We start from the raw sequence: 27,246 nt of genomic DNA, 5'->3' as shown, positions 1-27,246 counted from the left end.
TAAATGTGAGCCAGCAGAGTCGCTTAGATGAAGATGAAGCGAGAGATAAGGTGATTCTAATTATTCTTCTTAAATGTATTATTTCCTTTTTTTTGTTATTTGTTTAATTTATACACACTGGTGGTACACGTACCACAATTTGAGAACCATGGGTCTACATGCTCCAGGTAAATAGATTAAGACGTGGCTTTACATGAAAGGAAACGTGCATATGATGGTGCAGATCCTGTACTTGTATGATTAACTTTTACAGCAGCAAGTTTATACACACAGCAGTGACAGAAGAGTTGTTTTTTTATGTTTTTTACCCTGTTGTTGGAGCTTGAATGCAAGCCCAGAACAGATATTGCATCATTCTTAGACTCACAGTTATGCCAAATGCAGAGGGATTGATCGTCACCTCTTTCATCAGTTCATTAGGCCTCCCACTGAGCTCGGCTGAAGTAAAAGCTACTGTAGCTTTCAAACGTGCATTTCATTTCCTTTGAACTAATGACAAACCAGCGTGGGTCTGTTGCTTTTACCAACAAATAAGTTTGCCATTGTTTCTATTTATGACAAACCTAATTGTTTAATAATTCAGCAGAGCACAGTGTGTTTGAAGTAAGGTGACATTGTTTCGTTTTATGGGTTTTATAATTTATAACATCTTTTCCTAACTCGGCAAAGACACAGAATGGGTTTGCATCACTATCTTTACAAAGAAGATACAGCTAGCAGACATTTTTGTTTGCAGATAATCGGCTATGGATGTCATTTTAACACAAAAACTTGCAGCTATGTGTATTTTTTAGAGTTTTGGACTGACTAAAAATCCAACTTTTAATAACATATGGTTTTATTTCCCGCCCCTAACACTGTGATCTGCTGCTCTAAATTGGTTTGGAGACTAAATATGATAATCCATCAATCACTGTAGATGAGGGCATATTTGGCCTTCATCTTATGTGCTTTTGCTCCCTTTCTCTGAAGGTTGATGTAATCAGACCGTGACACATAAATGTGTCAACCAAGGAAAAACATTGTTAATATCTTGATTTGTGCCTGATTCAGACAGGTGTCATCATGAATAATGTGATATTTGGACACCAGAACGGAGTCCAGTCACGATCACAAACTGTGTCGGCATCCGACGGGTGTTTATTTCTAATATCGCCCTCAATAAATTATTAAATAAATCACATGCTTTAATGCGCCACAGTGACAAGGCAGCAGGTGGGTTTTAGTAGCTCATCCCAAATGCTGCTGAGCGTGTGAAAAAAAAAAAAGTCTCACAAGACAAGAAGCCCATACAGTCGACATTCCTGTACAGCAACGACCTTAATGAAGCACCGAGGAGGAGAATGTGATTTCAGCTGCTGCTCGGCTCCTTGCCTCCCCGTGTGTAATCCCCTGGCATCAGCACACAGTGAGGGTGAGTGGACTGGACACTCTGGAGCATAGATCACAAACAGTCCCCATGGGGATGGTTACCAAGGGCAACAGCAGAGGTCACACAGGGGTATCGCTGCACTGCATTGACCAGGACGAGAAATTGATGAATAGCTAAAACTACTGCTGCTGTAAGTTTTTATAATAAAGTGCAAAAAAAAAGCAATTAAGAACCAAATGTGGTTTAAATTGCCTGGTGATCCAATTAAAACTGAAGCCCTGCAGATAGCAGTCTGCTTCTAATGAGGTGAAATTAACAGCATTAGCATTGGCTCTTCCTGACTGTCTCTCATACTATAACTTCCTTCTTTTTTGCCTTTTCATATTTTTCTTCCTGTAGGCATGTCCTGTTCTGATTGTCTGTGGAAAATAAATATGTGTATTTGGAGTTATTATCGCACTCTAATTTAGCGTAATGAAAGTGCGAGTCTGCGCTGGCGGATGAGCCATTTTAATTTAAGCACTGAATTCATGCATGCATATTAATGACCTTATTTGCATAAATCATGTCACTCCACTCGGGATTCCAATTAAACCCTTGATTAATTGCTCGGCTGACCCGTTAAATAGAATCCTTTAAGTGGTTCAACAGGCCACCGCTGCCTGTTGACACACACACAACTATGCAAAATCACCACGGTAAACTCAGGTGATTCAATCAAAAGAAAAGGATCTGCCAACTTTGAAATGTGAACATCTCGTGAAAAGTTGGAAACCTGTCGAGTCAGCGGCCCATAAATAGACCACATAAAGATATCAACTTCACTGATAAAGATTAAGGCTGCAACCATTAATCCATTAGCAATCGATTACTAAATTAATCAGCAACTGTTTTGATATTTGGTTTGAGTTCTTCATTTGGTCTTCAGCTTCTTAAATGTGAATATTTTCTGGTTTGTTTGCTCCATATAAGAAATAAATCATTACAACTGAATAAGTTTGGTTTGCGGACAAAACAATATTGAATATAATCATTTCTGACAATTTGTGGACCAAATAATGAATTGCTTAATAGAGACATTAATCAACAGATGAATCGATTGTAAGATGCATTGTGAGTTGATCAAGATGAAAACCACAGAACCTGAGGCATTGGCTTGTCACAAACAAAATATTATTTTCTAATTCTACATTATTCTTGTACCTATACTATTCAAAGGATATCAACGATAATATGACAAATGAAAATAAAGTGACAATGACATCTGTTTCTATTCATATATATATATATATATATATATATATATATATATATATATCTCACATAAATTGTTCACTGAGCAGATTTTTTGTCTTTATTAGACAAAAGAAAATTCCTGCTGCTGTTACAAAGTACCCTCCGTTCGTGGAAAAACTTTAAATTATGTGCGAAGTGACTGGCAGAATAAATTCACCACCTGCAAAACAACAGCTTCCTTATCAATAAAAGAGATTGTTATAGTTGGCACCGGCAGCTCCCTGCTGTGCACTAAGTGACTGTTTAGACTTTTTACCATGGCAATGACAAGTATATGAGAGTGTTGCTAAGTAGCCCTCTGGTGGGTGTCATAATCACACTTCAAATGTCCCTTTTAAAAATTATAACCATCAATTTTCTTTACTACTGTTTTTTTTTTTTTTTACAGAATATGTTAAGAGTTTTCACAGTTTAAGTAATTCCAGTAAAGTATGAAAGGATTACCCATACATTATCCTGCATAATATCAATCACTGTACTGTATTTTACATTGAGTGATTGTTTCACATGCATTTTAATGTACTACATTTTAATGTGGCATTACTCCTTTCTATTTACTCCTAATTCCATTTTCATATATTCTTGCTAAATTGTATTTTTTATCCGCAGCACAGTTATAATTACATCTTGATTGATTTTATTGTAAGAGGGGTCTATTTTCGATGAGAAACCTGAACCATTCAGTGGGATAGTGTGCTTGACTTCCGAATTTAAGATGTCCTGATGCTAAAATTAAACACATTAATCAATAATGAATGTAGTTCATTGTTTTTTCGGGTTTTCGCAAGGCTGACACAGCTCCTAATTCACTAATGTTGAAGGTTTGTGCTGTGTGTTGTTGTATATCCACTCCTGTGGGATTATCTGTGTTTTTTCCTCATCATAGAGAAGAGTCTCTCTATCCTTATATCACTGTCTTCTGCTGCTGACTGTACAGTGAAAGTGCAGCAATGATCACTTTGTGTCAAATCAAACAGGAATACACAGTTGTATGTCACTGGTGCCATGCTGCATGTCACAGTCCGTTAAAAGACACATTTCAGCATTTACATTGAAATTCATTGATGTCAATCCATCACTGCAATGTTATTTTTTTGTCTAATGAACCTGCATGACATGTACTGCAAATGCAGCCATGCTGAGTTGTACTTCAGGGTGCCAAAGTGAGAAATGTGTGTGTGTGTGTGTGTTTTTCATAGATGATAAAAATATTCCCCACAAGAAATCTTGAGTAGAAAAATGTGTTATTTTCAAACTGTCTAAATCTACCGTCCGTATCAAAACCTCTACAGAAAACTGCCCAGTCCAAAGCATTATATGGTCTCTCTGAGTTATCAGTCGACACACAGAAGCCTATATAGCTCCCAAGTTTTTTGTCTGGGGATTTTATCATGACAATAGCGAAGCCGCCTCTGGGCCCTTTTCAGCTCCCTCATTTAATTTCCATCTCCATTGCTCTCAGAGTTCAGTTACATTTGGCATTGCATCACCATGGCAGCGGACAGTAGCCCTTATGCCTGACTCAGACATCATTCGGAGCGTTTCAGCTCCATGAGTGAGTCACAGTGAAACCCAGTCTCCACTGCCGCAGTGCTGAAAATAGGCTCACTTTCCTCTGAAGAGAAAGTCTGTGATCTTCTCCCTAAGTGCAAATTCCAATCTGCAACAAACATGTCCCAAAATACGAAGAAGCTAAGAATGATGGGATCCAGTCAAGAGGCTAAAGGCAGTTTAACAGATGTGCACACAATGATGGAGAAATAGAACCTGAGGTCAGTGTGTATTTGAATACAGCACTAATGAGGCCAGATTCCATCTCAGAGAGACCGAGAGAAAGAAAGAGAAAACTTTTCTGCACCTGAGAATTGTGAGGGAGAGTTTGAGTGCCAGATCTAGAGTTAGTTTGAAGTACAAAGAGGCTGCAGCTGAAAACAGTGAACAATAAACATCTTATTAGGAATAAATCTGCTGCTTCCTATAAAATGTCTGTAGCTGAATATTTTTTAGTATAAAAAAAAGGTAGAGAACCACTGCTTTATGAGCTTTGCTTGTTTTTTATGTGAGACTTTTGTGTCTCTGGGACAAGGCATTAAGTGGACGGTCAATATCTTTCCTTCTTACCCCAAAGTTCCTATGCCTCTTTGTTTTTTCTTAACTCCATCATTTAAACTCAACTCAAATCATGTTTTATCAAATCAAACTTTCATGATTGGATCTTTTAATGTTGTGATGCCAGTCACAAACAAGGTGGAAACAATACTAGCACTGCAGTTGCGGCTGGTAAATACAATTGAGGCCTGTGCATGAGAGATGCACGACAAAGCACGACAAAAGCACCCCAGAGTGGGACCGCACATAGGTAAGGGTCAAATCACAAGTTGGTTAAACACTTCCAGAGGTCAGTACACGGAAAAGCAGTGCAACACAGCAGAGGTATCCAAAAGCTTACAGGCAACGGGCTAAAGCTAAACTAGAAAAATATCATGAGGAAAAATCTGTTGGAACTCTAACAGGAAAATACAGATAAGACTTGAATGGTAACTAAACCCCCTCATCAGAGGGAGAGTCTGGGACAATGAGCCTCACACTGTTGTGACGCAAGCATGGACGAAGAAAGCCAATGGCAAAATTGCAGTAGATATAGCATGTATAATTTCAATACTTTACAAAAAATATAATTACTAGACATCCACATACATTGGTTTTCACCTTGTAAAAAAAAAGTAGTTTAGTTCCACTTAAAACACAAAAGAGTTGAAGTCACATGCTGGACCAGCAGTCCTCATGGAGACCAAAACCTGGTCCTAATAAGGCAGAACCTGATTTCTGAGGAAATCGGTAAGTTTTATCGCGTCATTTCACTCAGCATGGGGGAAACATAGGTTAAAGGTTTGAAACTAGAACACCAGTTCTGCACTTTTTTGACTCACCCATAGGGGGACGAGACTTCATTCCCTTTGTTAACAGTTACGCTAACTCTTGCTCTTGCAATGATCGAATGTATTTTTCAAACTGAAATGGCTGCAAGGGAAAATACCTGCATTTAGGTGAAAACTAGAAGTCGGCCTGCGGTCACGGTGAGCACGGGATAAACAGAGGTCTGAGTACAAGCTGTTTTGTATTTTTATATTTATTATTCGTTTAATTCCTAACAGGGATTTGTGTGTTAACTCAACTAGCACTGTCTACTTCGAAGATTGAGATACTACATAGAGGACCCCACTTTGTTTAGGACTGTCCAAATGAATGGAAGTCAATGCAGTGTCCCTAAAAGGATAGCTGCATGAACCTGTGTGTGTGTGTCTCCCTGCCCATGAAAAGCTTTTTTTATTATTATGATGGGAGGGGAAGACAAGAGAGGCACGAGGAGGGACGAATATTTCCGCTCCTGAAATTTGTAAATGAGATTTGCTAACCTTGGGCATGACATCCATTTCAAGTCCCCCGTCTGGGGAGAACAGTAATTTCTGCCTCTACATTTCCTCTATCTCTGAAATCTATACACTACGGCAGTGATACAGAGCAGTCTTTATGCTGGGCTGTCAATCATCAAGGCCTTTGTTTCACCTGCAGACCATTGCCATCAAATACTTCTTGATTCGTTTTTACAACCAATTCAAAAAACCTGTCGGCTACGCTGCACTATATTGAATTAATTCAGATGTCAATTACGATATCAATGGATTAACTCAAACCGTGGATAAGAAAGAGGATGATTCCCGTGTGTAGAGTGTAGATTGTTGTGTTTTTACTATGGTTCCTTTCTCTCGTTATTCACATTTGTTTTTTGGATAATTATCGTCCAAAGAGAAACATCTGTTGAGGTAAACACATAAACCTGATTGGGTACATAAGGACGTGCATTAAAAACTTACAAACATTTAATAACACCAGCTGAAAAAAGATGAGATGATGATGATGTTACAGCAGCACAGATTCTTATAAACAATCTGGTAATAAAGAGGACACATGTATTATAAAATGGACAATATAGAAGCATGAAATAAACCCTAATAGATGCAACATGGGTGTGCATTATGTTCAGAGTAAACAGGTTGAGTCATTGCAGCTGTAAATAAGCGCCGAGTCAAGGCCTAATCATGCAAAATAGGTGAAATCAAAGCTGAGCATACTTCGCATTTACATGAATTACTATTCTACATCTACTGAAGTGCAATGTTGCAGTAAAACCTCATAATGATGAAGTCAATGGCACAAAGAGGGTAGTGTAATCAGGATTAGAAGGCAATCTGGGAGGATCTGGGACTCTTGTTGCTGCTGCTGCTGCTGCAGGTGACTGATGACACACAAAAATGCCATGTCATACTGAGAGCTTCAGACAGGAAATAAGTGTTTTCACCTAGTTGTGCTCATGTTGTCATTTTCCCTCGGCCATACTCTTGTGCTGCCTGACAGGATGAAATCATTCATTGTAATACTTTCAGTTTTACCAGACAGAAATCCCTGGAGAAGAGGACTACGAGATTAACAGTATGTTTATTGCCGCACACTCTAACTGTGCGCTGTGTATAATGGCTCTTTGCTCTAATATCTATAAAGCCAGCAAACGCGCAGACATAAAACTCAAATATGTATTCTATCCTTTTCAGTACAATAGACTCATATAACAAGTAGACTAATACATGAGAAATAACTTAATTACAGCTCGATCTCTGCAGCGCTCTAATTATAGCCTTTATAAAAGAGCAGCAGTAATGCACTTTTAAGTGTAATGGGAGTTTACCTAATTAGGCCCATCACACATAAGCACATACATGCGCGCACACACTTAACACAGTGGTGAGAAAACTGTCATTCAGTAATTAGGACGGTGATGAAACCCTCTATTACCATTTTCATTTACACACCATCACAGGACACAGTCGGCTGACCCACACATAGCCCAGCTTTGCTGACAGCTTTTAAAACAGTAATATCTCCATGACACAACTGTGGCAAAGCGCGACGTGACACATTATTGGCCCGTTTACCTTTTTATTTCTCTTCAAAGCCCAGACAGTGTTCTACCATTGTCTCCTCCCGTAATGGCCACCTTATATCTCCATTGGTGGCGTTAATGAGCGCACCAACGTGGTCTAACTGCTGTAACTAATAGGGCTGGTCACACCATCTAACAAGGTGTGAATATACACTGGGGCTGTCTTAAGCGTACCATTCACTTAAACGCGGAAGTGGTCTCAGTCTTTTGGATCACACTTTATGTATTACAGGCCCCGGGGAGTATAATAGAGGTGTTTGCTCTCATTATCACAGAGATGGTGGGGTGTCCTAATGACGGCGAAGCAGCCAGCCATCAGTATGTCCCGGTCTTTGTTTTAAACTTCCACAGATGTAAAGCTCTACCTTACTTGGCCTGAACTCCAGAGGCCTGAGGTTGAAATGAGGTAATTTAAACGCACTGTAACCTCACCACTTGTGCAAATCTGTGGGTTATTTGCTTTCTTGACTTAAATTAAATGCACGGCAAGCCGTTGCCGTTGCCAAATCTCCAAACTGTTTGCTTGAACTACCTCGTAAAATAATCTATACATGTGGCCAAGAACATCATGGGACATCTTGAAACAGTTTGCTGATTTTCGACTCAGTTCAACGGCCAAGTCTTGGGAACGGTGCATCTATAATGTGCAATAAATGCCTATGCTCCGAGTGTGGAAGAAAAAAGGCATTTGCTAACCATTGTAGAGAGACCAAGAGTCAGTTTCCACTAACATAGCTTCCAGCTTGAGTAAACACGGCAAAAGCGATGTTATGGATAACAAGACAGTGAGCAATACTTTTCCTTTTCTTTGCACTACAACAACGCTGATAGTAATGTAGGGGGATCATAAATTCAGGGAAAGAATAAAACTTTGTGTATGTATATATTTTTCCATCTTTTGGCTGAAAATAACTGACTGGCCACAGTCCATGTGTTTGTGTGTGTGTGTGTGAAGACAAACGACGTTCAAAACTCTCCAGGACGATACCAAAATATTAATATTGTACCACTTTCTCACAGCAGATTTATGTACGATGTGAGTTTAATCAACGCACATTCAACTCGCTCACTCTGTCTTTAGAAAAAAATAAATCATTGTTATTCTGACTAGAAAATATTGTCTAGATATTGTACTCAATTTAATTTGTAAAAGTCCAACTAACTAAGTTGAATTACTACATATATATATACATATATGTATATATATGTATATATATATATATATACTGTATATATATATATATATATACATATACATATGTATATATACTAAGACAACAGCAACAAAAACATGGCAAACTCCAGTCCAGTACAAATGTTGGACTGACGAGAATACCAAATTGATTATGTCAGCTTGTAGAATCTAACTTTCCATGGGAACTTTAGTTTGGGAAATGTTCCATATTGAAAACATTCCATTGGAATGATTGAGAATTAAATAGAAATCTGAGATAATGTAAATAAACTGTCATATACAAGTTTTAACATTGTATTTTGTCATAAACAGACATGCATGCAAAATTATATAATTAAGGAAACAAGTCTGTGTTTTGGGAGCCCTGAAATGATATTATTTGGAAAAGGGTGCTAAATTCTTTCATTGAACACTCAGTTCTTTCATTGAACAACAAAAACATGAATGTTGAGTTAAATATTCCTTAGAGCCTTCCTTTCCTTGAAATGTAAAATATAAAATAAAATACCATTTTAACACCATAGATCAAATATGTACCTCACAATGTCATAAAAATGTGTGGCTTCAACAGTTCAGGTTTCTAGAAATCCTTTGTGCATGTGGTGGAGGAATGCACAGTTCATGTGGGGAGTGTGGCCTCATCAGCCCTGCAGTAAGAAGCCTGTGACTGAGGAACAGCATTGATATTCAACTGTATTTGCAGCAAATCTGACTGTTTTAGCCAAGATTATGCTACAATATATTATTTAACGACTATATTTAAGTTACCAACCTTCAATTTTGAACATTTACAGTTTCTCCCTGTTCATTTCCATGGATTCCCATTCCTTCCCATTCCTTATGGTATATTTTTACTTCAGATGGAGCAGGCAGGAACCAGATTTAAGAGCCACCTGGTGGTTTAAAGACTGCATTTGCCCTCCCACGAAGTCTTGCAGTGAGTTGAAATTTAAAACATATAGAAATGTCAGTAGAGGGAAAGATTTAACAATTTAAATGTTTCATAAAAGATAAACCGTGATGATATGAACTAAATACACAACAGCAATTAGTTTCTTGGGATGTACTAATGTACTTAAAAGCAATAAAAGCATACAGCTGTATTGTCTTATTGTTCTGCGACTGGTGTTGTTCTTATAATAGCTAAAGCTGGTTCGCCAGATTGTTTATTTCAACTGAATGTCAATAAGAAATGGTTGTTTTCTCTTTGGTGTAAACAGGGATTGAAGATTACTTTCCAGTCTCATGTGAGAACATGAGGCCTTTAGTCTCAGCACAAGAATGTTATCATCACGCATTTTATGTTGATTAATTTTTTTATTCAATGTACAATGTACTGTTGTCTGTTTCTTTCTTTAGTCATTTTTTATTTGTGCTGTTTATCATGTCTTGTTGCTGGAGGATTCACAGACGAAAGAAGTTGAACTTTATTAAAAGTTGGCTATGTTCTATTTACAATTTAATATGCGTATCATCCCACACCGTGCGTTGCATTATGGCTTTTATACTGAATGATTATGTGACACAATATAAATTTTATACCATTAACTTGTAACAATGATAAGTGTCGCACATATTTTGAGGTTGATTTAAAGTCGCAGAATAAAATAAACATCTGAAGGGCAGATTGTCTTATTTATGTGCATTTCTACACCCACACAAACATGGTTTCAAAGTCAATGGAGCATAATTTCTACAATATTTACTTAGAATATTTTCCCTGACCCTTTCATCTCAGACTATTGTTCTGGTTTCATTAAAACATAAATCACACTAAGATTTATGAGTTAAAATTCTCCGTAATTCCGTGTTATTGTTTTTCCGTGTGTGTGTGTGTTTTTGAACTCTGGTCCTTGTTAGATTAAATGAAACCACTTTTTCCACCATGTTACCAACCATTCTCAGTAAAATGAAAGCCATGTGTTATGTATCACTGCACCCTATTAAAGGTTGTAAATGCTGCATATAAGATGGTGGACAAGCAATTATCCGACACACAATAGCTATTATAGGACACGTTTAATAAAAACAATTATTTTATATTTTGTCTATTTTACTGTTTGAAATAATGCAGTGCAACGGGGGAAAATATCTTGTCTTGCTATTTCGCTTCCTCAAGATGTTATGATGACGAATATTCCTGTAAATATGGGAAAATATTGATGCTACACACTTGATTATAATGAATCCAACAACATTTCTGAATGGAAACAGATTGTCCAAGTGGAAATATTTGGGTACATGTATCAGGGCTCAACAGTGCAGCATCTGTCACAGCAGACAACAGACAGAGCTGAGGTCATCTCGTCGTGAATGCTCTCTTTAAGAAGATGTCCTGAAAAATACTTTTAATCTAGGTCAGAGCATGTCATGCTTCCACTGACAGCATGAAGTCATTATCATGTGGAAAAGCGAACGCTTCCTTTCTTTGGTTGGTCAAAGTGGGTGTATATGAATTATACCCATGTAGGAAATCATCATAATAATAAACATTGCACTTTCAACTGGGTCCATGCACAACTGGTGGGACCCTGGCACAATGTACAATAGGAATGGGACTTTTTTTTTTGACAAAACGACCGAAAATTGGCACGTGCTCACCTCGACAAAAAAAATAGAGAGTTGAAATGTCGGAGGGCGGGGATTGTGGGATTTTCATGTGTATATGTGAATTGCAAGTTATTAGATTGCCTATTCAAATAAACATCATAAAGTGCGCTACACAAATGAAGACGGCATCTGACCCAGTCAAGATCCTGCACTCTGGTGGACACTTAACGAGAGTTAAGACTCCGCACTCGCCTTCTTCCCAAACACGTGGACAAATACTATGTTCACCTATTAGAGATGTGCCGCGGATAATAATAAATAATATGTAGGTTAACATATTGATTAGATCTGATCTTTTCAAAACATTTTTTTTCATCAGGCAGAAATTAGTTGACCTAGACAATCTGTGCATCTGTAGAATATTTTCCACCCCACACATTGCTGCTGTTGCTGCGACTGTAAAAAAACAAAAAAAAAGGCAGACAATTCAACAAAAATTCGACACGTGGGCCTCGGCAATTGACTCTCAAAATGCCGTGTCATTCCCACCCCAAATGTACAATGTGGAGTTGCACGATAAATCGTTGCCACAGAATCGTGATCTAAATTCTAAGCAAAAACAAAATTGTGATTCACAATTTTTCCAGAATCGTGCAGCCATAGTACAAAGTATAAATTAAAATTGCCATATGTTTAGAAAAAAAAGGTGTGTGCTTTTCATGTATTTGGAAAATGCAAAACCAGCATTGTATGTTTCATGTATTAAGTCAAAAACATATGAAAATGAACATACACATTTTATCATGCAACAAGAAACATTAAAGGCCCATTACTCTCTATATAATCAAATGCAGTATCCAGCTTTTCCACTGTTTCTGTAACTTCAACATGAATGAATAAAACTGCTGTAACTCTAATGATGTATGTCGTTTCCTGTTTGTGAACGTGATCAAATCACAGACATCTGTTTGGGTGTTTGACAAAGTTTAGATTTAATAGGATCTATTCAGGTGTTGTTTTCCACTGTGTTTCTAATGCAACACACACACAAAAAATTAATTTACTGTGAGAAAAAGAAAAATGACATGGTAGGTTTGGAAGTATAAAACATGTGGTAAAAACCGGTTATTGTGGGCTCCTTTTAGCCACTACCTCACAGTATCCCACTTTCTGATGCAGACTGGCCAACGCAAACAAACCACATACTCTTAGAACCGGAAAAGCATGTGAATACCAGGCTGCATATTCCCTTTCCCTGCTCCTATGACAACCCATTCTTGCCTATTAAACATGTTGTATAACATAAAAGACATAAAATATACAGTCTATAACCAGAAATGAGACCATAAAACACATTCTGTGGGAATGTTAAGCACTGCATTATATGAAAGACATATGATATGCCATCCATAACCAGAAATGAGACCATTAAATGTATTTACTGGGATGATAAAACTGCTAAGAATTCCACTCTTTGACAACTAGGATTCTGTATAGCTAATCTGAAATTTGGCAATTCTGCACAAGTCTTCCTTGACCTTTGCTTTGCTGCCAAGTCATCACAAACTGCGAGAGTCAACAGTTCCCAGCTTTGACACTGAGTCAGACACAATCCCCTCGACAACTGACAAGCCTGGGCTTCAGCGTGGCACACACACACACACAGCAAACATCCACAGGGTGCACAATTCATTAAAAATTGAAAATGCAAGGGGCTGGATTTTTTTTAATCACAGCAAAGGATTTTCCAGATGGCATTCTAAACGGGGTGTTCTTGTGCGTATGTTCCCATGCCAAGTTGCTGGCTGACAAATATTTAATTATGAACCAACTAAATGCATAACAGCAGTTGCATTTTCTTTATTTTTTCATATTTATAACTGAAAAAAGAAAACAATTCTAGCTTTAAAGAACCAAATATTGGTTTCTGTCATTGTCGCCTGCAGATCAAGTGCACATCTCAAAGGTAACTTCTTTCTCGAAAAAAAAAACACCTGTCAACCACAAAGCTGAGTGCTGCTTATACGTATGCTGTTTGAGAATGTAAAGATCTGGAGGTCAACGGAACAGGATGTGGAAGTCAGGCCGAGCTGGAATCATGACTGGTGGCTCTGCTGAGTCCAATGAGCCTCTCAGGTCACCTGTGTCGACGGGGGATTAGGAGCGGTCAGTGATCCCATCAAAGTAATGTGTCACCAGCACTGCAGTCTTACCAGTGAGCCACACACTCCAACGAGCACTGATCCCCTTAACTGACTCTCAGCGGGCCCAGCAACTAAGGCGAGCTGACAGCGGGGCTATTTTCGGGCAAAAACCACCCCTGTTTGGACTGGGCCTCAGATAGAGATGGCCGGGGCCCATGCAATCGCTCTCCATTAGAGAGAATGAAAAACACAGCGAGGAGCCCACTTTGCCACTTTGCAGCAGAGAGCAACCTTTTGCTCATGACAGCTCCCAGAAACAGATGAGGGATAAATGTGTTGTGACAGCAGCTAATAAGGTCCTTGTCATCTGCTGCTATAGTGCGTGTGTGTGTGTGTGTGTGTGTGTGGCTATGTGCACAAGCGAGTGCCCATGTGTCATCTATGTTTACACCCGAGAGGGTGGTTTAAAACAGAGAAGTTGGACACACAGATGAGGGCTCAATATAACCACAAAAAGGAGGCTGTGCCTTGTTTCACGGCTACATGATAAACATGACATGCTTGATTATCCCCTGCACTTTTTTATGTCAGAATAAAGAACCAGTGGACTAAAACAGTAGACGAGAACAAAGAGTGTCTACAAATATCCAGACCCAACCATAAAACACATTGTAAGTATCAATCAGTAAAAAAAAATCGAATTATTGCGTAAGTCTGACAAAAAACAGACTTTTAAAATGCAAGTAAATATGATAGTTGGACTAAAGTGAGTTTCGGACTAATAATAAGGAATGGGAACTGATAAGAATTTAACGATTCCGATTCTAGAGGTGCAACTAGCGATTATTTTCATTATCGATGAATCTGTCGATTATTTTCTCGATTAATTGTTTGGTCCATAAAATATCATATAAAACCTTATAAAATGTGGATCGGTGTTCGTCAAACCTGGGAATGATGATGTTCTCAATGTCTTGTTTTGTCCACAAACCAAAATCATTGACTTTTAATGATTTCTTTGTTTCCAGAGCAAAGAAATGAGGAAAAAATTCACATTTAAGAAGCTTAAACAATCGGAAATCTTGTTTTAATCATGAAAAAAGCTTCAAACCGATGAATCGATTATCAAAATAGTTGTCGATTGATTAAGTAATCGATTAATAATCGATTAATCGATTAATCGATTAATTGTTTCAGCTCTATCCGATTGCATTATCGTTTATCGATCCAATTCCTTATGGATTCTCTTCTGGATTCTCATTGGGTGAGGGAACACGTGTTTGTTTGTATTAACTCTCTACTGATTTTCACATGAATTGGTCCAGACAAAAAAATAAATGTCATGACTGCCATTATGTGCCATAAAAACTAAAAACACAGATTGCTCGGCAACATTCGTTTATCCTCGCCTCGGTCATTTTGTTCTTCCCTGCCTCAGAGTACAGAGTAGCTAGACGGGGCACGAGAGCAACTTGCTGCAGCCTCTGAGCCAGCCAGACTCTGGCCGTCATCATCATCACCGTCTAAATTTGATGGACAATGACTATGGAGATTATTCGTATAGTAAAAGTTTCTCTCATTAACTAAGTAGACAGGGCCTGTCCTGCCTGGAGAGTTGAAAGTTACCTTGGGCATTAATAACAGATGGCGTCGCGTTAGCTCCGCTGCTGCTTGAATTGTCGCTAAGTAACAGTGTATCAAACGCGCGACAGTCCTGCAAAAGGAATTGCATGCTGTGTGGCCAAATGTTTCTGCATTTTGGACGAAATGGAAACTTTACAAGTGTTGTAAGTGACCGTCTTGACGTCTTTTCGTGAGAAATATAACCACACTTTAGAGCTTCTGCCTCAGCGCAATGTTTGCTGCGTTCTGAACCAAAACAACGCAGTAATGCAATTGGGATATAAATTACTATTGTATGTACAAGGAGAAATCATTTGAGGGACTACCCTAAATATATTTTCAAATCTGACTTGATTTTAAAAACGTAGGAGACCACAGACACAACAAACTTTGTAACCGATTGTCAATGTTTTAATCCAGACTAGACGATCCAGTCAAGGCGCAGGACCACACACTTGGCGTTTAATGATGAGATTTTAGGGAGGAGATTCCAGGGAGTCGAGATCTCACAGAAACCTGCATGATTTAACGTGACCTCAGGATATAAACAGACATGGAGGCGGACTGTTGCCGTCATGAGGTAATAGCTCTGGGGCAGAATCAGCTTGTACAAGTTATGGTTCTAAACAAAATTTTATTTTACGAAATTTCACTTTCATGGATGGTTATTGCCGGCTTCTGCTCATTTCCCAATCACTGTTCAGTCGTAAATACCAAACATGTTTAATTCCTATGATTTGAAATCGTGAAGACTTTGATGACGTTAAAATCGCACACGTTAACCCTCACGCTACAGGATAATTTGGCCTAAGACAAACAAGGTAGGGTTTGACACATTTCATGAATAAATCTTTGCCTCATGCTAGTAAACTGGGACAAAAACAATAGTCTAATGAATGAAAATGGCATAATGAAACTACCACAGTAATCTGACTCAACCTGTAGTCTCTATACGTTTTCAGAACAGAGCTACCAAACAAAATCGAAATCACCTTACGAGGTGAAGAACACAATAAACAGTGATCGCAAATAGAGCAAAGGTCTCAAAAATCAATCTGTAATGCTCTTTCACCTTCTCACTAATCATCATCTGTCCCTAATACATAAGATCATGGACTAAGGCTTGACATTGGTCACCACACCAAGAGCTGACCCGATTAGCTCCTGCTCTGCTCCTGCTCTCAAAAGATAATACAAATACTGTACTGCACCTCACCTCAGCAGACGGGAACAGTGCAATGTTTTTGTTTTCATAAGAAATACACCTACAGAATATATTTGTAACAAGCAGCTATAAAAGCTCTTTGTGTACATATATATATTTAGAAGTGCCAGTGACAGTCGGTCGGGTTCTGATGCAGATGCTGCGTCACCTCAACTCGTGGCTGGATATTTTAGTGGTGTTGCTTCAGTGCCTCATTACATTTTGGCAAAATTAGCACCTTCGTCAAGCTGTCTGTTGAAATGCGTCTCAAAGCACATCACGATCAATTATTGCTAAGCAACTAGGGCGGGTTATTTGGTAAATTGAGAAAGTTGAATGGGAGAGGGCTGCATTATTTATACGTATGATATACTGATGCAAGAAAACTGATGCATCAGATATTTGAGCTCGATATTGCAGGAAAAGCTTTGATATGAAATTAGTTAAAAAGCTGATGAAACTGTTTTGTCTTAGTCACAAAGTTATAAGACAGACGGGACAGTATGGAATTAGATGTGTGTCAATATTTGCAAACAACAATTTTCACAAAGCAAGCAACGCTTTATGAATTGAGCAAACAAAAATACACAAATTGAACAAATAAAATATGGATTTAATCATTCAAAAATATCGTATTTTAGTGTTTGAAAATACACTTGTTCTTCGCGCTCCCTGATTTCTTATTTGCGCTGTGGTTTTTTGTTTGTGATTCTGACCATGGGCCTTAGGAAGCTGCCCGTTGATTGGTTGATTGTTGACAGTAATCTAATTCCGTAGAACAGTAGAAGGAACAAGTGGGTTTTTTAAGCTGAACACCAACAATACAACATTTCAAACTTTTCCTACCTCAACAGTTTCAAACTGACAGGTATTTCTCCACAATAATATACCAAAAAAACTAAACACATCTGGAAAACCATTTCTTCTCCACATTACTTTTGGGTTCTTTAAAAAGTTCTCATCCTCACCTAACAAGGGTGTAACTCCCACTTTGGGGCCATAACTGTATATTAGAAAATCTGTATCACTGTCCATAAAAAAGGTTTGTCATCATTTAATTGCAAGTCTCGACGGCCCTGGGTTGTTATACCCACTGCTCTAGTTGCAACTTGGTGAAGATTTAAAAGATGTGCTTTCAATAATGGTCAAGATGGTACAATAATGATAAATTACACATATACAGTCACACTGTAGCTGCTTGTAGCCGTCCTTGTCGAGTCACATCTCTCTGCAAAGCATCCATCACTAATTCTATTTTTCCTTGAAACAGTCTATAGCACATGGCAGTGAATATGTGTACTGTCAGATTTAGACACCACAGCATAAATATATATATATATATATATATATATATATATATATATAAACTATTACGGCTACAATTTATTTTACTTCCCTGACACAGCTGCGAAAAGAAGCCATTCATTTTCTCAACAAAACTGAGTAGTAAGGACTTTTCAAAGGTCCTCATTGTTGTTCAGTTTTGAACTGCCATGCTTGGCGCTCCACACGGAAAAAAATAATTTGGTTGTAACAGGTTCAATTTGTTGCAGTAAAAAAAAAACGACAGCTATTTGTAAGTGTAAATGTGCAGTGTTTGACAAGGTGACTATTTTCAATTTGTCTGCTTACAAAGTGCCCATTGTAATTTGCTGCTTAAGCTGCACATTACAGTCATTTGTGAATCGCGCCGTTCCCATGATCAGACAAACTGGCATATTGATTAACCTGCACTTTAGAGACCTGAGGCAGATTCTGGGGCTGCTCCCTCCACGACCAATCAGCCCACCTCCACTACCCATTCATATCCGGAGGTGGGCTGCAAGATCAATGGCAAACCAGGATGCCGCTCGAGCTGAAGCAGCCAGGACTTCAAAAGCAAAGAGTAGGAGAAGAAATAACACAAGGTAATTATCTGGGCCCCAGTAGCACCGAGGCAATCTGTGTGGAGTGGAGGACGAGGGGGGCATTGAAGGTGGCGTTCAGGATGTCTGTCCACATTTACCTCAACTCACTGCACTCTGCTCAGTCCAGCAAAGCTGATGTAGAAGACAAAAACTTCCTCTGGCAGACTTTTCATATTACCTGAGATCTTTTGTTCAACTTGTGTGCAAGAAAATAACTTCCTATATAAACTTGACTGAGAACATTTCTGGGTAATTACACTGGTTTCTGTGTTTACGAAAACTAAGTCATTAAGTGAATAGCCTTCCAACCTGTCACATTGCTGAAGCCAAATTGACTTGCACGGTGAGAAGCCATCTGCTTTTCCAGTTAACTTCAAAGTCATGACGAATGAAAAATCATTATGGCAAATGCTCTTGAGAGCATCTGGACAACAAGTCACCACAAAGTCAACAAAGTTCTGCTTATCCTGACGGAAGCTTAGGCGGGTGGATTTTTTTTCGGTTAACAAATATGAAATCAAGTCTAATTGTGAATAAGTAACATCGGCACAGACTCTAATTTTCTGATTGTTCATTTGGAAGTGTACACAAAATCTCCAGTCAGTGCAATTTAACATAATTTGTTTCTTCTGGTCCTCAATGCTCCTCATTTGTGTAATCAAAACAACTACAATAAACACCGGGACAACTACTCCACTCCACACATAAAGGCATAATGCCTAATCAGTCAGTTCTAATGAAAAGAAAACACACATCACCACAGCGAGGAATAAATGGGTCTGTTTTTCATACACATGAGAGATGAAATAAACCCCGAGACAAAAGCATATAGAGTGCGCTCACATAGACTCATAGAGAACAATTATAAAAACTGCAGGATCAGCAAACTAACTTTTTCCTGTGGCCATTTCTGCTTCTCTGACATATTTCTGCTTTCAGAGCAGTTAATGAGTTAAAGGTCAGGAGGCTGTTGTGACACCAATTAGTGCAATAGTTTAGATTAGCCCTCTGAGTCATCATCATCATTGGTGTTTCAACAAAGCTAATTATAGAATAATGAGCGCAAACCAATACAATGATGCAGGAGAATTAATCCTATGGGGTGTTTTAGAGGTCGCCCACTGCAGTTCGGCTAGTGTCACAGATCAACACAAAGGGTTCGGGTTTCAGTGAAGTGGCAGGAAGCCATGTTGGGGTAATAGTGCAGGGACTGATTTATGACCTTTGGCTCAACCCTTGAGAGGACAACTTGACCTCATCTACCTTGTGGATTCTTCTATGAAACAAATATCTGCTGAGGGAATTGTTTTTTTTGGAATTTGCACTAAAGAAGCTATAAATGTTTTTTCTTAAATGGAAAAAAATGTGTATATTTAGGTTTGGTGTCAATGACATTAAACTGATCCTACAGTGTGTGGATGGGTACAAGCTGGCTTGTGATATTAAGTTATTCTCTGCGGGCCTTAACAGCCTGTGAGCTTAAGTTTGTAATCATTTATTTATTTATTTAACCTTTATTTTACTAGGAAATAACTTTGAGATTAAAACGTCTTTCATAACTGAGACATAGCCAAGTTTGGAGCATCATACAATTTGTTTATATGATGCTATTTGTACCTAAAGTACAAATAGTACACTTTCATTTATCTGCAGCTTGCTGTTACGCCTTCCCTCACAAATTCCAATTTGTCATTTGAAAAGGATTGATGGACCCCACGTTACACAGCATCATTATTCATTTTTGTTGGAGTCGCAGTTGTGAGTTTTAAAAGTCTGGTCATTCACCATAACCACAAACCATCAAAGAGCAATAGCTAGCCACATCTCTCTCCTCAATGTGGTTAAATTCTAAGATTGTTTTCATAGCCATAGAGTAGGCCTTATAGAGTGGTGTCCCCTGTCTGTTGCCCTATGTAAACTGGGATTGACTTGAGCACTCCCCATGACTCTCATGTGGAGGATAAAGCAGTGGACAGTGAATGAATGAATGAGAGTTGGCAAGGGCCTTGCTTTTCTGATGCTGTCATGTTTCTACAGAAGCCAGAATGGACAAATTAGCCACATTGTGTGTTTCATACTTGAGGTATAAGCAAACAAAGAGGAAACACGGCATATTTTCTGGTATGTGAGGGCCACTGTTGTTCCCCTGCTTCCTTATGAAAGGAAGGGATGAGCGGTGGAGTCCTTTTGTTACAATCTGCAGTCTCTTACACACTTCCAATCTACTCCAATCCAAATTACTGGACAACCTCAAAGTTTTCATTGCTCTAAAATGATCTGCTGCAAAATCTAACCTCAAATTACAGTCAGAGAGTTATCACAAAAGATTAGAGTAGTCGCGTGACGTCATCCTGTACATCAAACCCAGAGTGCTCTATTGCAATCAAATTCCGGACTAGAGCTGAAACAATTAATCGATGACTTGATTATTAATCGATTACTTAATTAATTGATTAATTAAATCGATGAATCGGTTTGAAGCTTTTTCCATGATTAAAACCAGATTTCCGATTGTTTAAGCTTCTTAAATGTGAATATTTTCTTCATTTCTTTGCTCTGGATAACAAAGAAATTATTAAAAGTCAATCATTTTGGTTTGTGGACAAAACAACACATTTGAGAACATCATCATTCCCAGGTTTGACGAACACCAATCAACATTTTATAAGGTTTAATGATGTTTTATGGACCAAACGATCCAGAAAATAATCAACAGATTAATCGATTATGAAAGTAATCGTTAGTTGCAGCTCTATTCTGGACCCCAAAGCGTTAGCAGGAAGCAAGCAAGGCCCACAGATACTGATACTGGGGAAAAAAAAATCATACCAAAGATACAGTGATCAATATTATAAGCTCCTTTCACAGCACAACCACAGTAAGCAGATAACATCACAAGCCGGAGCACATGGGGATTTAGTGTTCAATGAAGTGAAATTAATTATAAACCATGACGTTTGTGCCTCTGGGTATTCAGATTCTGGATACAGTCTGAGGATTAAAATGGGCAAATGTACTCTCACCAGCTGACTTCTTTAACCTTTACGCAGCGGCTGACTGCGCCGAGGACGACCTCGTACGCCAGAGCGGCTCCGAGCTTGAGACTGCGGGTCAGACTGTGCCACTTCATTCTCCGTGATGTCTCGCTAATAAACAACGGCGCGAGCCACAGGCTGCCGCCCTTTTAACAAGGACAAGAACACCGGTCCACTTCCACTGATGACACCTTGATGAATAAACTGTCCAGGCTAATCGATGACTCGACGACAGCGGCAGCGGCCAGCCTGTCAACCCTCAGGTGGTGTCAGAAGCAAAAACACTCCCAGGGCAAGTTTAAATAAATTGCAGCAGGTGTGGACTCAACTGCTAATTGACCAGAAAAAAATCACACAAACTCTATAAAGACTTAATGACGGGGGCAATGTCCATTTTTCCACAGTGTGAGGGTGGGTTAAAGTTAAACAAAAAAATAATCTGTTATTTTTAGGCAACTTGCCGAGTATGAGTATAAATACGGAGGAGATAATCGATTTATTGGCCAAATACGTCTGACTCCGCCTCGGTAGGTGGCGCTGTATCTCTCTATAAGCTAGTGTGTATTGAATCAGTGTCCTGCTGACCTTTAAATAAAATCAGAATTTTAAGATGCATGTTAACGCGCTGATTGATTTACAATGCATTATTTAAGAAAAGACAGAAAAATACCTGTATGTGTACAATAACAACATCCTTACAGCTCTATATACTACAAGGTATGGGATCAAATATGCATCAATACATATTTAAGCTAGTGAAGGGGTGTTTATTATTAACTACAGTTATACTTGAGATAAATAGTTTTTTTACAAACCTGGAAAATCTAAATACCCATGAATAATGCATGTTTATTGTTATTTTTAACTGCAAACATCATTTATTTATGAGCTCATAGTCTTGATACATCAGTTAACGAGCAGAAATTTATCACATAAACTTTGGGGTCTATAGGCAACAACTCTCGTGTGAGCCACACAACTAAAGGATGAGTGAAGCTGGGGTCACCAAAACTTTAACCAGGGTCCGTATTATAATCTTATGTAAATCGTGATACTCTTTACATTGAAAACTACATTGTTTGTGATTAAAATTATAAAAATAACAATGTGTGTTAAGTAGTGCAGGCCAGAGAGAAAGGGAAAAGCAAAAACATTAGCCTGTGTGCTTTAGGTTTGGCCCTAAAAACTCACCGCTGTGTTGTTAGAACAGCACATCACCTGCGCTCTCTTTCTCGTCTCCTCTGGGACATGTCCCCACCGTCCATACACAAATCTACGCCCTAGGTTTTTAGCTATATTTTAACCCACAGTTGTACAATTTGACTACCGTCATGGGAGCTCAGCTTCCACGTAATTCGAACACAGACTTAAGAGACCTAAAAAAAAACATGTCCTAAACTAAAGGGTCACCTGCTAAACAGGCCTATACTTACATTACATTAGATTAAATGTAATGTAATCTAATAATGGCATTATATGATTACATATAAAAGCATTAAGCCAAGGAAAACTCTGTATAGACACAATATACATTTTCGACCTCTGCACATTCTTTCCTGGAGTGAGGCATTCTGCCAAGAAAAGCTAAAACAACATTTTCTGTGGTTTGTAATGTTTTGAAAATGCTTCTGAGGCACTTTCACATCACCAGGATGAACACCCTGAAGGTTGATGTCAATTACTGTTTGCACTAAGTTTGCTCAAAAGAATTGATACAGCAAGCCTCGACAAGCATGCCATTCACAGCTGCCAGTAGCAGTCAGTCCTGTCGACTGGTGAATGTGTTTGTATATCTGTAGTGTTTATTCTGCCTCTATCTCTAACCCTCTTAGGCTGATTGACAGAAAGAGGCGCTGGCTCCTGCCAGAAAGGCATGATTGACATGCCAGAGATGGAAGAAAGCCGGTGAGAATTTTAGTGTCACCCGTGGAACGTGCAGAGGGTTCCGAGATGGCAGATATGTTTGAGAAACCAGCGTTCACAAAAGGTCTGCATGTATTCATAAGCGGGTCTAAAATGTAAATATCCGACCTGTGGTTTCTCAGTGTGCACACACGGTTCTCATGGCAACATCCTGTGAAGCCAGAAGACCAAAAGTATCTACAGTTTCACTTTCTCTTGCAGCAACACCAATGAGCGAAAGTGTCCTTCCAAGAAATGAGTTCTTCCTGACATCATTTCACCCCACAAGACATGCAAAGACCACATTGCAACTTCCAGCACTCAAAGAGATGAAGTGACTGAATCTCTATGTGAGAGCACAAGACGTCTCAGTGAGCACAACAGACAGGCCAGGATCTCATCACTCATCACAAACATGTGCAGACACACCCACAGACACACACACAGCGGTGAGGGTGTAACTTACTTTTTTGTCGTCTCTCTGGCTCGCTGGCTGCATGTCCCTACTGTGGTTGTCCGAGGAAGGGCTGCCCCCAGCATCCATCTGTCTGTCATCCAGCTCAATCTGTTGATTGGCCCCTGACTGAGGTGAGACCATGGAACGGGGCTCTGCCTGCTGAACTACACCCTGGACCTCCATCTTCCCCTGCTTTGCCTAGAAAATGTAGAATGAGATGGAGGAGAATGAAATAAATAAATAAATAAATAAATAAATGAATAAAATACAAACAAGGAGTCAAAAAAAAAAATTTGTTTTGTATTACTAACTCTATGCACTGTGTTTAAAGTGAAATCTTACTGTCATAACTTGGGGTTTTGTGATCAAAAATCATAGTAAAATAAAATAATAAAATAAATACAGTATTGAGAAAAACAAATCATGCTTCATGAAGAAATATTTTTATTTATCTTTAGAATCAATCCTTATCCAAGCTGATTGTCATGAATTATGGTGGATTATCTGTTACTAAAACTAGGAATTATGGGACAATAACAACAATAGACATTTATTACAGCAATAGTTTAGCATCTAAGTTGAAAAAGCACAGTTTATGATTAAAAGACATTTAGGGGAGGTGATTTCAGCATCCCGGTGTTGTACATCCTGCTTCCTGTGACACTTCTGACACTCCTGAGCCACAGCTGCAAACACATACAAAAAAAACTCAGACTTTTTCTGAAAAAAGACCTCTTTAACCAGCTGTTCATCGGGGTCAGTTAATTTAGTTAAAGCTGAAACCTGAAAAAGGCTCGCTGTCTGTATAAAATCTATCTTTAAAATAAATCAAAGTGATGTGTTCAAGTTGCTTTAGTTGCAGCCTGGTGCATGGTGCCTTCAGGTCCCCGAACAATAAAGTAGAGACGAGGAAAGTAAAGCAAAAAAATAAAAAAGAAGAGGAAAGAAGTCACCCTGTCTGAAGGACAGATCACACCACAGCCAGGTGATGTGAAGCACCTAGTTGCCTCATTCTGCATTCTGGGTCCATCAATAAGTTATGAGGTCAGGTGGATGTTCTCGCCTCATAAATGCACGTCCTGAAGGACCTTTTACTAAACATATAAGCACTGCAGCACACTGAGAGCAGTAAGGCTGGGCTACAGAACATGTCACCTCATCACCGCGGGTCAACGCACCTGTTGGTGAGGCGTGGAATATGTTCCTTCATCAATCATTACAACCATCCACCATTATTCTAAACTACGCTGAACTCACTGCATAAGCATCAGCATTTTATGCTTGACGGTTGTCGTGTCTGGGCACAAATATGTTGCTGAAAGTGGCTTTTGGTTGTTACCAGAGCAGCGTCCGTCATGACCGACGTCAAGTGTGTGACAGTGTTTGTTATACATTCCTTCAATTCTGATGTACACTTGAGATGACTTGAAACATTGCTCTTTGATTCTTTTGTTTACATGTCACAGAACATGGCCTGATTATGATCCACATTTACAGTAAATCTGCTGTAAAAGCTAAAAGACGTCACAGTCCAATCAAGAGTGTTTATCTGGTTATTGTTTACTTCAGCCACTCCCAAGACTGAGAATGCTGTCGCCCATTTTAAATTCTAAAAAACCTTCTTCAGCCCACCAAAACCTCGACTATTATATCATTTATTTCATAATCATTTTTTTTGCATTCTTAAAGCTTAATTACAAAATTGAAATTATTTATTTTTATGAACCTATCACCACGTGCAGTACTTGCATGGACCACCAGAGGGCTGCAGTCCACATTTTAGAAATAAGAGAAAGCTGTGCATTCAGATTGACTTAATCAGGATGAAGTCAGAACACTGCAGTCCGTGTAGACAGCACTTTAATCTGATTACAACAACAACCTACAGAAGTTTTCTCACGATCAGACTATTAAACTCTGTCACGTGGACATGGGAATATTAATGTGGTATTATATTGGCAATTCATGCAAATATCATCATCTGAATGTCGCATTAACTGGTGTCTATGCAAACGCAGTCAGTGAAAAAGGCATTAAATGGACACTAAGTGAGACTGACAGTGAGGTGGTTTTGAGTTTGACTAATGACAGCGACAAATGCCATAGTTTAGTGATAATTAGGTGCCGTGTGCATTTTGCACACGCCTCAGTGCGCAATGGGACATTCACGTCCCAAGTTAAACTTGTGAAAAGGGCAAATGTATGCAAAATATTACGTTTTTTAAATAGTTTTTTCTCATTTAAATAACGTTAAATGAATGACAACTTCATTGTGTAGGGCTGGTATTTCAGTAACAGTATATATACCGCAGTGTAACTTTATTTAACTTTCTTCATTAGCAATTTCAACTATTTTTACCACTCAAATATTGTCAGTAATACGACAATGGAGCTCCTCTCTGGAGCTATGACTGCTTCACCATCACCGTTAAAGGTAAAGGAAGCTGAAGTTGCGGGTTGAAACACCTGCTACGTTTTTACTTATTCACTTACAAGCTAATGCCGGTGCTGTCACTGACGACAGGACTATGTGTGTGTGTGTGTGTGTGTGTGTGTGTTTATGGCGTCAGCAGCAGCGAATAATTCACGCTATAAATAACATAACAAAGCCTAAATACCTCTGTTACTTCTTGGCTCCTCGCTATGTCAGAAGCATGTCAAGAGGAAGATGCGAACTTGCTTTTACATCTCTGTTGTTGTTGCTCTGACGCGGTGAGCCACAGCAAAGCGGGGCGCAACAACCGGGAACCGGTTCATGTGGTGGTTTGAAGAAGTTATTCCGCCAAACAGCCGCAGCGACAACTCTGTGCTGCGCACACACTACTGGCACAACAGCAGACGCCACTGCTGCCTGTCTGTCTGTCTGTGACAGGGGCGCGTCCCCGCGAGCTGTCACCAAACACGACAAACCCTCCTCCCGCGAGCACGCCGAGCCCCGGTGTCAAAAAAGAATGGTGCCTTCAAGTGTGGCTCGGAGAAATGTTGAATCCGAGGACACAGACGTTTGACGTGGCTGCTCCAACTAGTTTGACACGTGATTGTGTATGGAGGACGATAAATGTCATGATAGTAAATAAAAGAGAGAAAAAAATGAATACATTTATAAATAAATGAATCAATCAATCAATATAGAAATCAATGAATGCATTAATAAATGGGTAACTCAATAAATAAAAGAATACAGAAATACTGAAATAGCTACATGTATAAATAAATAAAATAATTAATATAGGCTGACACTGTGCAGGAATTAAGTTTGATATTATAGAATAATTCAGTTGTTATTATGTCTACGCTACTTCTTTCCAAGAAGCAATGAACAGAGCATTTATTTATTTAGCATCATGGTGAGTTTCTATTAAATCGAATGTGCATATGAAATTGAGATTTAGAATCACAATTGGATGGCAAAATAAAACTTGAATGTAAAACTAAAATATCATTTTCACAGTATCATTCTGACAACAAAATGTCCTCGTTTATTTTTTTGTGAAAGCAGCAAAGGTAGATTTATTCTGTACCTTACTTGGTGTAAACAAGAAAACAAAAGGAGCTTGAAAAT

General features: G+C 38.8%; 1 protein-coding gene across 3 annotated transcripts in view; it reads right to left on the bottom strand.

Annotated features, from left to right (window-relative positions):
- rbms3 (RNA binding motif, single stranded interacting protein) overlaps positions 1 to 26,517 on the bottom strand; it is a 285,068-nt gene extending 258,551 nt beyond the window's left edge. The window contains exons 1-2 of one of the 3 annotated variants that reach the window (XM_058618578.1): positions 26,303 to 26,517; positions 23,694 to 23,882 (exon numbers count right to left, since the gene is read on the bottom strand). In XM_058618578.1, the coding sequence (XP_058474561.1) occupies positions 23,694 to 23,867 (174 nt within the window). In that variant the 5' untranslated portion in view covers positions 23,868 to 23,882; positions 26,303 to 26,517. The remainder of the gene's footprint in view (positions 1 to 23,693; positions 23,883 to 26,302) is intronic. The other 2 variants (XM_058618585.1, XM_058618579.1) reach the window with 2 other exon arrangements.
- Positions 26,518 to 27,246: the final 729 nt, after the last annotated feature.

The sequence above is a fragment of the Solea solea genome, chromosome 20, assembly GCF_958295425.1.
Source record: "Solea solea chromosome 20, fSolSol10.1, whole genome shotgun sequence".
In the NCBI taxonomy this organism is placed as follows: Eukaryota; Metazoa; Chordata; class Actinopteri; order Pleuronectiformes; family Soleidae; genus Solea; species Solea solea.
The sequence above is the reverse complement of the archived record's forward strand: the minus strand, read 5'-3'. Positions and strand labels throughout refer to the sequence as shown.